At 39.4% G+C, this 15,639-nt stretch overlaps 1 protein-coding gene across 3 annotated transcripts in view; it reads right to left on the reverse strand.

Annotated features, from left to right (window-relative positions):
• The window catches only part of PIGG (phosphatidylinositol glycan anchor biosynthesis class G (EMM blood group)), a 108,749-nt gene that overhangs the window by 42,652 nt on the left and 50,458 nt on the right, over nt 1-15,639 (reverse strand). For all 3 annotated transcript variants that reach the window (XM_074230114.1, XM_074230116.1, XM_074230115.1), the window contains one exon: nt 12,156-12,347. In XM_074230114.1, the coding sequence (XP_074086215.1) occupies nt 12,156-12,347 (192 nt within the window). The remainder of the gene's footprint in view (nt 1-12,155; nt 12,348-15,639) is intronic.

The following is a 15,639-nucleotide window of genomic DNA, read 5'->3' on the forward strand; positions in this document are numbered from 1 at the left end:
TTGGAGGAATAAAAAGGTCCCAGTGGGGTATCCCAATAATACTCAAAATCTGGTATCCCAATAATACTCAAAATCTCAGGAAGCAACCCATAACCAAGCACAGGTGGGAGAAATGAGTAAACAGAGGAAAAAAAAGAGGAACACCATTGAGAAATACATTGTCTATGATCCCAAGAAGGATCAAAACACTCAATGTGAAGATGAGGGAAGTACAAGCTCCTGTATCTAAAGACTGCAAGAAAAATAGAAGTTGGACTCAGGCAATGACAGAGCTCAAATAAAATGTTGAAAATCAAGTACAAGAGATAGAAGAAAAATTGGGAAAAGAAATGAGAGATGCAGGAAAAACATGAAAAAGAAGTTAGCAGCTTAGTCAAGGAGATCCAAAAAAATGCTGAAGAAAATAACATGTTAAAAACCAGCATAGGTCAAAAGGATAAAAACAGTTCAAAAAGTTATTGAGGAGAATGCTTTAAAAAGAAGAATTGGCCAGATGGAAAACACTCTGAGGAAAACAAAGCCTTCAGATGTAGAATGGAGCTAAGGAAGCTGATGACTTTACAAGAAATCAAGACACAATACTTCAACAACAAAAGAATGAACAATTAGAAGAAAATGTGAAACCACTAATTGAAAAAAAACTGATCTGGAAAACATCAGAAAAGATAATTTAAAAATTATTGAGATACTTGAAAGTCATGATCAGGAAAAGAGCCTTGATCTCATTTTTAAAGAAGTCCTACAGGAAAACTGCCCTGTAGAAGCAGAGGGCAAAATAGAAATTGAGAGAATCCACCAATCTCCCCAGGAAAGAGATCCAAAAAAAAAAAAAAAACCCAGCCCCCAGGAATATAATAGCCAAGTTCCAGAACTCCCAAGTCAAAGAGTAAATACTACAAGCAACCAGAAGGACACAATTCAAATATTGTGGAGTTGCAGTCAGGATCACACAGGATTTAGTAGCAACTACATTAAGAGCTCCTAAGGGAGCTTCTGGAAGGAAAAAGAGTTTGGAATGCAATCAAGAATCAACTATTGAGGCAATTAGGTGGCGCAGTGGATAGAGCACTGGCCCTGAAGTCAGGAGTACCTGAGTTCAAATCCGGACTCAGACACTTAATAATTACCTAGCTTATGTGGCCTTGGACAAGCCACTTAACTCTTTGCCTTGCAAAAAAAAAAAAAAAGAATCAACTATCCAGCAAAACTGAACATCCTCTTCCAGGGAAAAAGATGGACTTTCAATGAACCAGGGTAATTTCAAATGTTCCTGTTGAAATAACCAGAGATGAACAGAAGGTTTGATCTTCAAATACAGGACTCAGGTGAAGCATAGAGAGTGGAGAAGAAGGGGAAAATATGAGGGACTTAATGATGATAAACTGCATGTATTCCTGCATAGAAAAAAATGATACTGATAATGCTCATATGAAACTTCTCACTTAATAGAGCTGTTAGAAGGAGCTTTTATAGATGAAGCACAGGAGAGAGCTGAATTTGAAGATATATTATAAAAATGGAGTCAATGGATAAAAGGGAAATACACTAGTAGTAAGAGAAAGGAGAGGTGGAATAGGCTAAGATATTTCGTATAAAAGATAATTTTGCTAAATTTTTTTTTTGCAATGATATGGTAAGGGGGAATGAGGGAACCTTCACTCCTATCAGAAATGGCTCAGAGGAAACAGCATACACATTCAATAGGGCACAGACATCTAGAGTAAAAAGGAGAGAAGGGAGGAAAGGGGGAAGGGAGGATGTGAGTAATAGAGGAGAGGGTAGATCATAGGACAGAACAGTCAGATATAACACATTTTCTTTTTTACTTCTTACAAGGGGCTGGGATTGGGTGGCCTGTCCAGGACCATGGGGCCAGGTGGTTGCTGGGTCTCAGGGGTGGTATGTGGACTTGCAGGGCCAATGATCAGTCTGCTGCACTACTCAGTCACCTTACAGCACATTTTAGAAGAGGGATTAGGGCGGCTAGGTGGCGTAGTGGATAAAGCACCGGCCTTGGAGTCAGGAGTACCTGGGGTCAAATCTGGTCTCAGACACTTAATAATTGCCTAGCTGTGTGGCCTTGGGCAAGCTACTTAACCCCATTTGCCTTGCAAAAAAACCTTAAAAAAAAAAAAGAGGGACTTAGTGAAAGGCTAGAGAAAATATAATATATGGCAGTGGGGAGGAATGGATGGAGGGAATTACAATCAGCAACAGCAACAGCGCAAAAATATGGAAGTAATGTTTATGATGGACTTATCATAAAGAATGTGATCCACCCAAGACAGAGCTAATGGTATCAGAACACAGACTGAAACACATTGTTTTCCCCTTTCCTTTCCTTTATTTCTCATGAAGGTCTATATTTTGGGGGGGAGGGGCATTATGTTTATTCTTAAACAAGAATATTTTAGTAATGTATAAAAAATATCACTTGTACAAAAATATTCATAGCAGCTCTGTTTGTGGTGGCAAAGAACTGGAAATTAACATAAATGTCCTTCAGAGTCTGGAAAGTCTCCTCAGAGCAGTCAGACTTTGCTCTAGATAGAGCATTAAAAACTTGTAGGTTTCCAGGATGCCCCTGAGTTGCTGAAATATCACAATATTCAGCAGTCCCAAGAAAGCTGCAACAAGACCGGCCCAGACCTTCCCACCAGAAGTGCCAGTGTCCAGCAAGCCCAAAATAAGGATACTTCTTGACTGGAAGTTGGAAAATCGAACAACCAAAAAAAAAATCTCCCCCCCAAAAAACTGATGTGATGGCAGGGAAGCCCAGACACAAACCCAGGAGTAGAGGATGATTTCAACTCATCTATAAGCAAAACTTCAGAGAAAATGTCATTTGGACACAAATGCAACTAAAGTGCCTGGAAGAGATGAATAGGAGTTTAAAAAAGAATGCAAATTATTTTTATAAATGAAAGTCACTGAGGAAAATAATGGGAAAAGAAATGAGAGGTATGGAAGAAGGAACTGGAAAATGAATGAACAGCATCACACAAGAAGTTTAAAACCGTGTCCAAACATCAAATTCTCTGAAAATCTGAAAGAACGAAATAGAAACTAAAGACTCGATGAGGCAACAAGAAATATTAAAACAACCTTAAAAGACTGAAAATATAAAAGAAAATGTAAGGTATAGCATAACAGGAAAAAACTGACCTGGAAAATAATTGAAGAGAAAAAAACTAATTAAATGCCATGACCCAAAAAAAGAACCCACACATCTTATTTCAAGAAATCTTAATACTATCCAGATCTCTTAGTATCAAAGGGCAAAGCAGGAATAGAAAAAATTTACATGCCACTGGATTTCAGTGACTCTGGAAGAGAATACAAAGCTGGCAATTTTGTGTAATTCAGCCTCATTTTAATCCAATTCACTCTTAAGTCAAGACATTACCTTGGTCCTCTTAAAAAATGACAGACAAAAAGAACAACAAACACCAACAGGTGTGGGACACCTTTCACACAGAGGAGGAATATTATCCTAGGTTCTGTAGAATGCTAAGAAACACAAGTACCAGGAAGGGTGCAGGAAATCTTATTTATGCAAGGAGGAAGAGAGATGATTCTAACTCACAAGGTCTAATACAGAGAAAGGTGATCAGAAGAGCAAGATCAAGGGTGGCTAGGTGGTGCAGTGGATAGAGCACCAGCCCAGGAGTCAGGAGGACCTGAGTTCAAATCCGACCTCAGACACTTAATGATTGCCTAGCTGTGTGGCCTTGGGCAAGTCACTTAACCCCAATGACTTAAATTAAAAAAAAAAAAAAAGAAAAGCAAGATCATTCCATTCAAAGCTAAGTTTAAAGAACTACAAAAGTTTAGACTAGTAAAGAGAAAGCTCACAGAGGACATAATAACTATCTCCAGATGCTAGGAAAAAAAGGAGTTAGAAATGGTAATCTCTACTTAATCTCAGAAGCATATTCTGGGGAGATAAAAGGAAAAAGGTCCTCTAATTTTTATCTATCTCAGATCGAAATGGGGGCCTTCGGAGGTAGTGGATTCCATTCTGGTAGAGGTCATGGAAAGTATGTGGAATGAATAATTCTCAAAGATGCTATTGATAAGGCACCTGTTCAAGTACAGAATAGGTTGGATAATATCTAAGGTTCCAACTTTGAGTTCTGATGGGCTCCATCAATATTTGCACTCTATATCTTCATCTCATAGGGCATCTGTTATTCTAAATAATAATCTTGAATCATCAACAAAAGATTAAATCGTATTGAGAATACTTTGTTTCCTAAGGGAAGGAGGTGTGCTGTTTTAGAAAGTTTTCCAAACACAATTAACATGAGGATTTGAGTATTTATCCTCAATTATAGAGAAGTGTCTTTTCTCAGACTACCTTACTGTCTGGCTAGTCTAGATAATAGGCAGCGGCACTAAACTATGGCAGACTTGAATTCTAACTACTCAAATTTTCAGGTCAATTCAAGATTAACAGATTCCTCTACTCCCCTTAATTGATTCAATGGCATGCCCTATAATTTGGGGGAAATTTATGTTGTTTGGTCTTTTTTTCTTTAAATCTTGAGGGTGGAGCCAAGATGGCAGTGTGAAGGCAGCATTTCCCAGGAACTCCTTCACCTCCAAACTCCAAAAAAACAAAGGATGACTCTAGCCAAAATTTAGAGGGGCAGAACCCACAGAAAGACTGAGTGATACATTTTCCCAGTCCAAGATAACTTAGAAGTTCCACGGGAAATGTGTGTTTCATCAGGACCGGGGGTTGGAAAAAAGCCTCAGCCACAGCCACAGTGCAGCCTAACCCAGCCCAAAGATCACCAGCAACAGCTTGAAGGGGCAGGGAGAGAACTCTTTTGCACCTGGGTGAGTGTGGAGTGGGGGAACACCAGCTGCAGAGCCTGCAGCAAGAATCTGGAGAAAGCAGCCTGCACCCCCAGAGATGGTAAGGGAAGTCTGCAGAGATTTCTCTGCTCTCCCTTGTGGTAGGACTCTGTTGCGAGCCTACACTCAGATTCAGGTTGCAGTTTGGGCTTCCATCCTAAGACAGCAGGATCCCTCCTTATAGCCCCAGGTCAGAGGGAAGTATGGGACCATCTATATATCAAAGCACAAGAAAGCATAAGACCTTGGAGGAATAAAGGTCCCAGTGGGGTGTCCCTCCAAAAAAACCAACCTAAGCTTTGGAAGTGCTGTCTTGGGCTGAGGAAATGAATAAACAACAGACAAAGAAGAATCTGACCATGGAGAATTACTTTAGTACCATGGAAGATCAAAACACATACTCAGATGATGGCGACATTGAAGCTTTTGTATCCAAAACCTCCAAGAGAAATAAAAAATGGGCTCAGACTATGGATGAGCTCAAAAAAGACTTCGAAAAGCAATTGGGGGGGGGGCGGAGCCAAGATGGCGAAAGGAGAGGATTGTCTCAGGTGGTCTCTATCAAAACTTATAAACTAAGGACTCTATATTTTTGAGAGACAGAATTCACAGAGGGACCCAGTGACGAAGTTCTCCAGCCCAAGGTAACCTAGAAAAGAGCGGAAACGCTCAGCTCCACGGGGTTGGAGGGGTAGCCCACCAAAGCAAAGGAACTTCAGCCTCCTGGAGGCAACCCTAGGGTGCTGGGAGCTGGGGCTCACAGCAGCGAGGGCAATTTCCTGATGTAAACCCTGGGGAGCACCAGGCACAACTTAAAGGATCAGCAGGAGGACCTCTGCCAGAGCAACCACGTGAAGCCCAGCCCTCAGAGCACACAGTGAGCAGCCTTGGCAGTCCAGAACCAGGAACCTGAAGCAGGCAGAGCCAGTAAGCAGGAGCCCCCAGAGCATGAGTACTGAGCCTAGGGAGGGGAGTGGAGAGAGACTGCCAAGCTCTGTCCTTTGTCCCTGGAACAGGACTCTGGGGCTTTGACCACATTCAGATCCTGATTGCAGTCTAGGCCCCCCCATAGAACAGCAGGGGTCCCCCCCACCTCAGTTCCATGGCAGAGGGGTGCACATGTGGTCATTCACAGACCAGGAGGGAAGACAGAACCTCACACACACACAGATCCTTGTGGGGGTGTCCTACTAATGCTCAAAAGCTCAGGAAGCACCCTAAAACAAGGAACAGGCTGGTGAAATGAGTAAGCAGAGAAAAAAGAGGAATACCATTGAGAAATACTTTGCCTGTAATTCCAAGAAGGATCAAAACACTCAATCTGAAGATGAAGAAACACAAGCTCCTGCATCTAAAGACTCCAAGAAAAACAGAAATTGGGCTCAGGCTATGACAGAGCTCAAAAAAGACTTTGAAAATCAAGTGAAGGAAAAAGAAGAAAAATTGGGAAAAGAAATGATATGCAGGAAAAACATGAAAAAGAGGTCAGCAGCTTAGTCAAGGAGATCCAAAAAATGCTGAAGAAAATAACATGTTAAAAACCAGCATAGGTGAAACGGATAAAAGAGTTCAAAAAGTTATTGAAAGGGGTGGCTAGGTGGCACAGTAGATAGAGCACTGGCCTTAGAGTCAGGAGTACCTGAGTTCAAATCCGGCCTCAGACACTTATTAATTACCTAGCTGTGTGGCCTTGGGCAAGTCATTAACCCCATTGCCTTGAAAAATCTGAAAAACGAAAAAAAAAAAAAGAATTTTGGGGCAGCTAGGTGGCACAGTGGATAGAGCACTGGCCTTGGAGTCAGGAATACCTGAGTTCAAATCCAGCCTTGGAAAATAATTATCTAGTGGTGTGGCCTTGGGCAAGCCACTTAACCCATTGCCTTGAAAAAAAATCTAAAAAAAAGTTATTGAGAAGAATGCTTTAAAAAAGCAGAATTGGCCAGATGGAAAAAGAGATAAGAAAGCTCTCTGAGGAAAACAAATCCTTCAGACAAAGAATGGAACTGAGGGAGGTTGCTGATTTTACAAGAAATCAGGACTCAATACTTCAAAACCAAAAAAATGAAAAATTAGAAGAAAATGTGAAGCATCTCATTGAAAACACAACAGATATGGAAAACAGATTTAGGAAAGATAATTTAAAAATTAGTAGAATAACTGAAAGTCATGACCAGGAAAAGAACTCTGATATCGTTTTCAAAGAATTGCTACAGGAAAATTGCCCTGATAGCCTAGAAGCAGAGGGCAAAATAGAAATGGAGAGAATCCACCAATCTCCCAGAGAAAGAGATCCAAAAACAAAACAACCCCCAGGAATATTATAGCCAAGTTCCAGAACTCCCAAGTCAAAGAGAAAATATTACAAGCAGCCAGAAGGACACAATTCAAATATCGTGGAGGTGCAGTCAGGACCACACAGGACTTAGCAGCAACTACATCTACAACTCGTAGAGCTTGGAATATAATATTCCAGAAGGCAAAAGAGCTTAGAATGCAATTGAGAGTCAACTACCCAGCAAAACTGAAGTCCTCTGCCAGGGAAAAAGATGGACTTTCAGTGAACCAAGGGAATTTCAAATGTTCCTGTTGGAATGGCCAGAGCTGAACAGAAGGTTTGATCTTCAAATACAGGACTCAGGTGAAGTACAGAGATTGGAGGAGAAGGGGAAAATATGAGGGGCTTAATGATGATGAACTGCATGTATTCCTGCATAGAAAAATGACACTGATAATACTCATATGAACCTTCTCAGTTAATAGAGCAGGTAGAAGGAGCTTATATAGATGAAGCACAGGAGCAAATTGAATTTGAAGATATATTGTGGTGTAAAAATGGAGTCAATAGATAAAAGGGAAATGTAATGGGAGAAAAAGGGTAGGAATAGGCTAAGATATTTCATATTAAGATTTTCCTTTATTACAATGAGCTATTGCAATGATATGGAAGGGGGGAAGGCAAGGGGGAATGAGGGAATATTCACTCTCATCAGAGGTGGCTAGGAGAGGAAACAGCATATATACTCAATGGGGTATAGACACCTGGAGTAAGAAGGAGAGAAGGGGGACAGGGGGAAGGGGGAAATGTGAGTGATGGAGGAGAGGATAGACCAAGTGGGGAGAGTGGTCAGATAGAACACATTTTCTTTTTCACTTCTTGCAAAGGGCTAGGATTGGATGGCCTGTCTGGGACCATAGGGCTGGGTAGATGCTGGGCCTAAGGGGTGGCACATGGGCTCGGGGCCTCTTGGCCCCAGGGCCAGGGAACTGTCTGCTGCACCACTCAGCCACCGTACAGCAGAGACAGAGTGAAAGGAGAGAGAAAATATAGTACATGGTAGTAGAGAAGTACAAATGGAGGGACTTGTGATCAGCAATGGCAACGGTGGAAAAATATGGAAATAACTTTTGTGATGGGCTTATAAAGATTGTGACCCGCCCACGACAGAGCTGGTGGTGTTGGAATACAGACTGAAACACATTTTTTATTATTATGATTTGGGGGGGGGGGTGTTACAGGGCAAATGGGGCTGGGTGGCCCGCCTGGGGCCACACAGCTGGTTAATTGTTGGGTGTCTGAGGCCGGATGTGGACCTGGGTACTCCTGGCTCAAGGGCCAGTACTCTGTCTGCCACCCCGTCATCCCTACTATTATTATTACTATTTTATTTTGAGTCTTTTTTCTTTTTTCTTTTTTCTTTCTTTCTTTCTTTTTTTTTTTTTTTGTTTTTGTAGGGCAATGGGGTTGGGGTGGTTTGCACAGGGGTTCACACATCTGGGTGATTGTTGGGTGTCTGGGGCCGGACTTGGGCTCGGGGGCTCCTGGCTCTAGGGCAGTGCTCTGTCCACTGTGCCACCTGGCCCATACCTACAGTTGTTGTGATTATTATTATTATTTTTTTCTCTCCCCTTTATTTTATCGCTCATATGGGTCTATATTTTGGGGGGGGTATTATGCTTACTCTTAAACAAGAATATTTTAGTAAGGTAAAAAAATTATCTGTACAAAATAAGAATAAATAAAAAATTTAAAAAAAAAGAATGAAGGACAAACATCAGAAAACTTTTAAAATTAAAAAAAAGCAATTAAGGGAGGTAGAGAAAAAATTGGAAGGAGAAATGAGAGTGATGCAGAACAATAATGAAAACCAAATCAAAAGCTTGGTGAAAGATATATAAAAAAAAACTGAAGAAAATAATATGTTAAAAACCAGTTTAGGCCTAATGGAAAAAGCAAAGCAAAAGGCAAATGAGGAGAAGAATGCCTTAAAAAGCATAAATGGCCAGCTGGAAAAGATAATAAAACTCTCTGAAGAAAATAACTCCTTCAAATGCAGAATGGAACTAAAGGAAGCTGATGACTTTGCAAGAAATCAGGAAGAAATAAAACTTCCAAAAAACCAAAAATTAGAAGAAAATGTAAAATATCTCATTGGAAAAACAACCAACCTCAAAAACAGATCCAGACGAAATAATTTAAAAATTATTGGACTATCTGAAAGTCATGACCAGGAAAAGAGCCTAGACTTCATTTTTCAAGAAATAATACAGCAAAATTGCCTGAGATCCTAGAAGCAGAGGGTAAAATCGAGAGAATTCACCAGTCACCTCCTGAAAGAGATCCCAAAAGAAAAAACTTCCAGGAATGTTATAGCCAAATTCCAAAACTCCCAAATGAAAGAGAAAATTCTAAAAGTTGCCAGAAACAAACAATTCAACTACTGAGGCTCCATAGTCAAGAATACATAGGAACTGGTAGCATCTACATTAAGGGCTCATAGGGATTGGAATATGATATCCTGGAAGGCAAAAGATCTTGGTTTAACTGGATGATTTCAATTACATTAAGTTAAAAAGCTTTTGCACAGATAAAACCACTATAACCAAGATCAAAAGAAATGTAGTAAATTGGGAAACAATCTTTACAACTAATGATTCTGACAAAGGACTCATTTCTAAAATATACAGAGAACTGAGTCATATTTTTAAAACAAAAAGCCATTCCCCAATTGACAAATGGTCAAAGGATATGTGAAGGCAATTTACAGATGAGATCAAAGCAATCCAAAGCCATATAAAAAAATTGCTCTAAATCATTAATTATTAAAGAAATGCAAATTAAAGCTTCTCTGAGGTACCATCTCACACCTCTCAGACTAGCCAATATGACCAGAAAGGATAATTATCATTGTGGGACATTATTATACTGTTGGTGGAGCTGTGAACTCATCCAACCTTTCTGGAGAGAAATTTGGAACTATGCCCAAAGGGCAACAAAAATGAGCATACCCTCTGACCCAGAAATACCACTACTGGGTCTATACCCTGAAGAGATCATGAAAAAGGGTAAAAACATCACTTGTACAAAAATATTTATAGCAGCCCTGTTTGTGGTGGCAAAGAATTGGAAATCAAGTAAATGTCCTTCAATTGGGGAATGGCTTAGCAAACTGTGGTATATGAATGTTGTGGAACACTATTGTTCTATTAAAAACCAGGTGGGATGGGATTTCAGAGAAGCCTGGAGGGATTTGCATGAGTTGATGCTGAGTGAGATGAGCAGTACCAGAAAAACATTGTATACCCTAACAGCAACATGGGAGTGATGATCAACCTTGAAGGAGTTGCTCATCCCATCAGTGCAACAACCGGGAGCAATTTTGGGCTGTCTGCAAAGGAGATTGCCATCTGTATCCAGATAAAGAGCTGTGGAGTTTGAACAAAGTTCAAGGACTATTCCCTTTAATTTAGGAAAAAAACAGATATCTTATTGTCGGATCTTGTTATTTCTTAGACTTTTTGTCTCTTCCTTAAGGATATGATTTCTCTCTCATCACACTCAATTTGGATCAATGTACAACATGGAAACAAAGTAAAGGCTGACAGATTGCTTTAAGTGGGGGTGGGTGGGGGAGGGAAGTGAGATGGGGGGAAAAACTGTAAAACTCAAATAATATCTTTAATAAAAAATAAATTTAAAAAAATCTTGGTTTACAACTATCCAGCAAAACTGAACATCCTCTTTCAGGGGAAAAGATGGGCTTTCAATGAAACAGGGGACTTTCAAACTTTCCTACTGAAACAACAAGAGCTCAACAGAAAGTTTGATATCCAAGTACAGGACTCTGGTTAACCAAAGAGTGAGTGGAAGAGGACTAATGAGATTGAACTGTTTGTAATCCTACACAGGAAGAAGATATTGATAATACATATGAACTTTCTCATTTATAAGAGCTGTTACAAGGAGCATATATAGACAGGATATGGAAGGAGTTGAATATAATGGTATAATATAGTAAAAACATGGAATCAATGGGTGATAAAGGAAATCACTGGGAAGAAGGAAAAGGAGGTGAAGAAGCTAAGAAATTTCACATAAGAGTCAAGAAAAAGCTTTTTAAATGGAGTGAAAAGGGGGGAAGGCAAGGGGGGGTGAGCCTTCATTCTCATCAGAAATGGCTCAAACAGTTAATAACATACATACTTATTAGGGTGAGGAAATCTATCTTATCCTAGAGGATGGGATCAAGGGGAATGGAGAGAGGGAAGGGGGGAATAGGTGATAGAAGAGAGGGAAGATCGAGGGAGAGAATACTCAGATTCATCACACTTCTGGACAAGGTCAGGATGAAAGGAGAGAGAAAAGAATAAATGAGAGTGGGGAGAAATAGAGTGGAGGGAAATATAGCTAGGAATAGTGACTGTGGGAAAAATATTGAAGCAACTTCTCTGGTAGACTTATGATAAAGAAAACAACTCACTCCAGAAAGGCTCACCCCATTGAAATCTGAACACAGACTGAAGTACAATTTTTTCCCCACTCTCTCTATTCTTGAGGTTTCTCAGCTTCTTGGGGGGAGAGGGTTATGTTTACTCTTATAACACATTCAATTTACATCAATGTATGGCATGGAAACAATGTAGAGACTTATCAGTCAGCCTTCTGTGGGGGCAGGGGGAGGGAAGGGAGGCTGGGGGAAAAATTGTAGAATTCAGAGCCTTGCAAAAAATGATGGGTACATGTTACTATTGTATATAATTGGAAAACAAATAAAATGTTAAAACAAATAAAAAATAAAAAAAATAAATCTTAAGCTTACCTCTTCCTCCTAAAGACAAAATGGTTAGTTGGGTTGCAGTTAGTTAAAAATTTACCTTATTACAATTAATGAAAAACATAATACATGAATTTTAATTAGCAAATTGACATTATAAGCAACAGCACAATGCCTTACAGTACACAAGTTATTAAAAGATATCTAAAACAAGATTTATATATCTGCTTATGAACTTACTTAGAAATATCTTTGTTGTCTCGTTGCCATGGCAAAAAGACATTTCCAAAAGCTGCTCGGTAGCAATAGACTCCCAAAAGCCCTAGTGCCATTGCTACTTTTGAAACAGGAGAGCATCTTCTCTGAACCAGAATAAAGATCATAACAAGGGAGAGAAATGCCAGAACAGAGAGTTCAGCTTTATGATCAGAACTGTAATGAAACAGAAAATTCCACAAATTACTGCCATGTATAATCTAATTACTGCATTTCTAAGAATCTACAGCATCTGCTAATGGCTAAGTCACACATCTAAATGTTTTCTTATTTTTCAGAATAAACATTTTAGATTTTCTTTTCAAACAACAATATCTAAAGATATAATCGTATTCTGTTCATTTTTTCCTGAATACAAAGGTAATATTTGTATAACAGTAAATATTATAAAATAAGGGAAACCTTTTTCTTTGTAAAAACTTCAAAAATTGGAGTAAGAGTTTCATTCATTAAACCCTGAAACAGAATCAACTGGGCATGAAGGAAAAAAGTTGTCAGCTCCCACTTTGGCAAAGGTCTCCCCTACTTGCCCTGGCTCATTTTGAAGCCTTTTGGACTTAGTTTCATAGTCCTAGCATTCTCCCAGGCCAGCAGTAGCTGGAACTGTTGGCTGAAGTCAAGAACAAACTAGACAAAGAAGACTCACATGCTTCTTGAGTCCCCCCATGAAAGGAAAGACTTCCAGATCCCAAGAGCAACAGGTCAGTTCTATGCTACATACAAGTACTCTCTAAGCTGGAGCCCAATATTCTTGGTACTGTCTGTGGGAGAATGTGACAGATTTTGGGATTTTGTTATCAACCACTCTTACTGTAGCATTTAAAATATTTTTTAAATGAGAGTGCTCAAGGAAAACATTGGGAAAGATATGAAAGCTTTGGAAGTAAGAACTGGAAAAGGAACGAACAACTTCATACAAGAGGTTTAAGACCATTGTCCAAGCATCGAACTCCCTGAAAATTTGAATGGACAAAATGGAAGCTAATGACTGAATTTTCTTAAACAGCTTTAAAGGCTAGTTGATAAAATGGTTCAATTGATAAATCTTAGGAATGACTAAATGATACAACTGATGATCTTGGGGGGAGAGGGGAACGTACTGATAGGGTTTTAAAACAATGGCATTAATCTCCCTTGACTCTTTGGGATAGTCCTAGAACCTAGAGGGGAAGGTAAGAGCCTTGCTTTGGGTCTTGACTCTGGTCTGTAAGAGTGGGAGTTGGGACAATGATTCTCTGAACTTCTATAAGCTCAGTAGAAACAATAAAAAATTTTAATAATAGCATCCCCAACCTTCATAGACAAGTCAGGTTCCAAAAGTTTGTAGTTACCTGAAAACAGAAGTTGCTTAATTGCATTTTTCTCCTATATAAATGACAGTTATGTTCTCAGACTAGTCCACAAAAGTCAAATTAACTGGAATTATGTCAAACAAAAATTACTTATTAAGTTCTTATGTGCCACACACCATGTTAGGTGCTATAGATATAAGTATAATACCTCTATATTATTTGACATACATTTATGTAAGTAGGAAGAATCCAAGAAAATAAGTCATTTATTCTAAATTTGAGCTTGCTACACTACAGATAAATTCTGTGCTACTACTATTTATTTTTCCAATTTTTCTATCATGCTAATTATTATCCAATAAAATTATTTTGTAAGTTACAGTTGAGTGGTTTATAATTTCCTTAACAATGAAGTTCCCACAATCACGGGACACCAGTGTGATAAAAAAAAAAAAACACCTAGATTGTTTGGTCTCTGTACTCACTGAATCTGCATAAAGTTGTTCAGGATACTACAATATGAAAATCATTCTACAATCACCATAATGATCATGCTCCTACTCACCCTTAACCCTCACTGTTTTCTAGTCTCAATCTCAGTCAATCTCAATAAATCTCTCTCACTCTCTCATAACAAAGTAAACAGAGAAGCTAGAAGGTTATGGAGACCTGAATAACCAAATTATCACCAGCTCAGGTTACAATTATCCTTCCCAATTTATCAATATCTTCTGATGGATAAAGGAAGAGAGAAAAAGGAGGGGAAAAGTGAGAACTAGTAGAGGAAGCTCAGAGAAATTTCTTCATACTTAAAAATGCGGGAACAGGATTAGGCAACAGTAGTCACACTCTTCTTGGTTCCCTATTCCTGTCCAGATGGAGTCTTTCCTTCTCTATAGCATCCCTTTGCTACCTAAGTTGTCTGCTAAATCCTTCATTCATTCATTTTCCACAACCAATAGAGGCTTTCATTAATGACTTAATGAAATAAAAAGCCTGAATTCATTAGCTCATCAGTTAGCCAACAGCTATGTGGCCTACCTGGCTCTAGGTACAAGTGTTACAAAGATTGTGTCCATTTAGGTGCCCAAATGGCCCAGACAGACAACTCAGATGATCCCAAGGAATTCAAATAGGCATAATGAGTACTGTGATTAATGGAGATTCAGTCTACATTCATTCAAAAAGTAATTATTTAGTAGCTCATGTACCTAGGATGTAAAGGACTGTTGTGTGTGAGAAGACTAAATAAACTTTTAACACCTGCTGTCTGCAAGCAACTGGGCTATTTGACTTGTAATTAAAGAATGCCTCAGGACCGAGAATGAAAAAGGGTATTTAAGCACTTGTTTGGGGTTGAATAAATGGAGAACTTTCCATCTTTGACTCCCACCTCTTCCTCTGAGTAAAGGATAAGCTGGCCGGCAGGAACACCACACTAGGAGGCATTGTAGTAAATGCTGGGAATACCAAGACAAAAATATAACAATCCTTGCTCTAAAGTAGTGCTGAAAATTCTACTGGAAGGAAAACAAATGAGAGACAAATAAATACGTGTGTGTGTGTGTGTGTGTGTGTGTGTGTGTGTGTTTGTGTATACAAGGAAATACAAAGCCATTTCAAAAGTGGAAATGTCCACCAACAAATGGGGACAACAGGTCTCATGGAGGAGGTACTATGAGCTGAGTCTTGGGAAAAAACTTGGGGTTTGACCTGGCAGAGGGGAAAAGAGAGTATGCTTGAGGTGTGGGAGTAGCCTATGCAAAAGCAGAGACAAATACAAAAATCACAAATGGGAAGAGCAATACAACAGCTGTACTGGAGTGCAAAATGCAAGAATAGACCAGGGGAAAGATCAAGGCTTTAATATAGGGAGCCCTGCAGCAGTCAGGTGGCACAGTGCCTTGAGAGCCCAGTCTGGAGTCAAGAAAACCTAGATTCCAATCTAGCCTCCGATACTTACTATGGGCAAGACACTTAAACTGTCTGCCTCATGTCCCCACCTATAAGGTGACTGTGAGTATCACATGAAGTAATCTGACATGAAGCAAGAGCTAAATTATTAGCTATTAGAAGGAATTTACATTGATGTATTCAGATGGAAACCCCTGAAGTTTCATAAACAGGTGAAGAACATGTCAGCCTTGTGCTTTAAA

This window comes from Macrotis lagotis, chromosome 3 (assembly GCF_037893015.1).
Source record: "Macrotis lagotis isolate mMagLag1 chromosome 3, bilby.v1.9.chrom.fasta, whole genome shotgun sequence".
Classification (NCBI taxonomy): domain Eukaryota; kingdom Metazoa; phylum Chordata; class Mammalia; order Peramelemorphia; family Peramelidae; genus Macrotis; species Macrotis lagotis.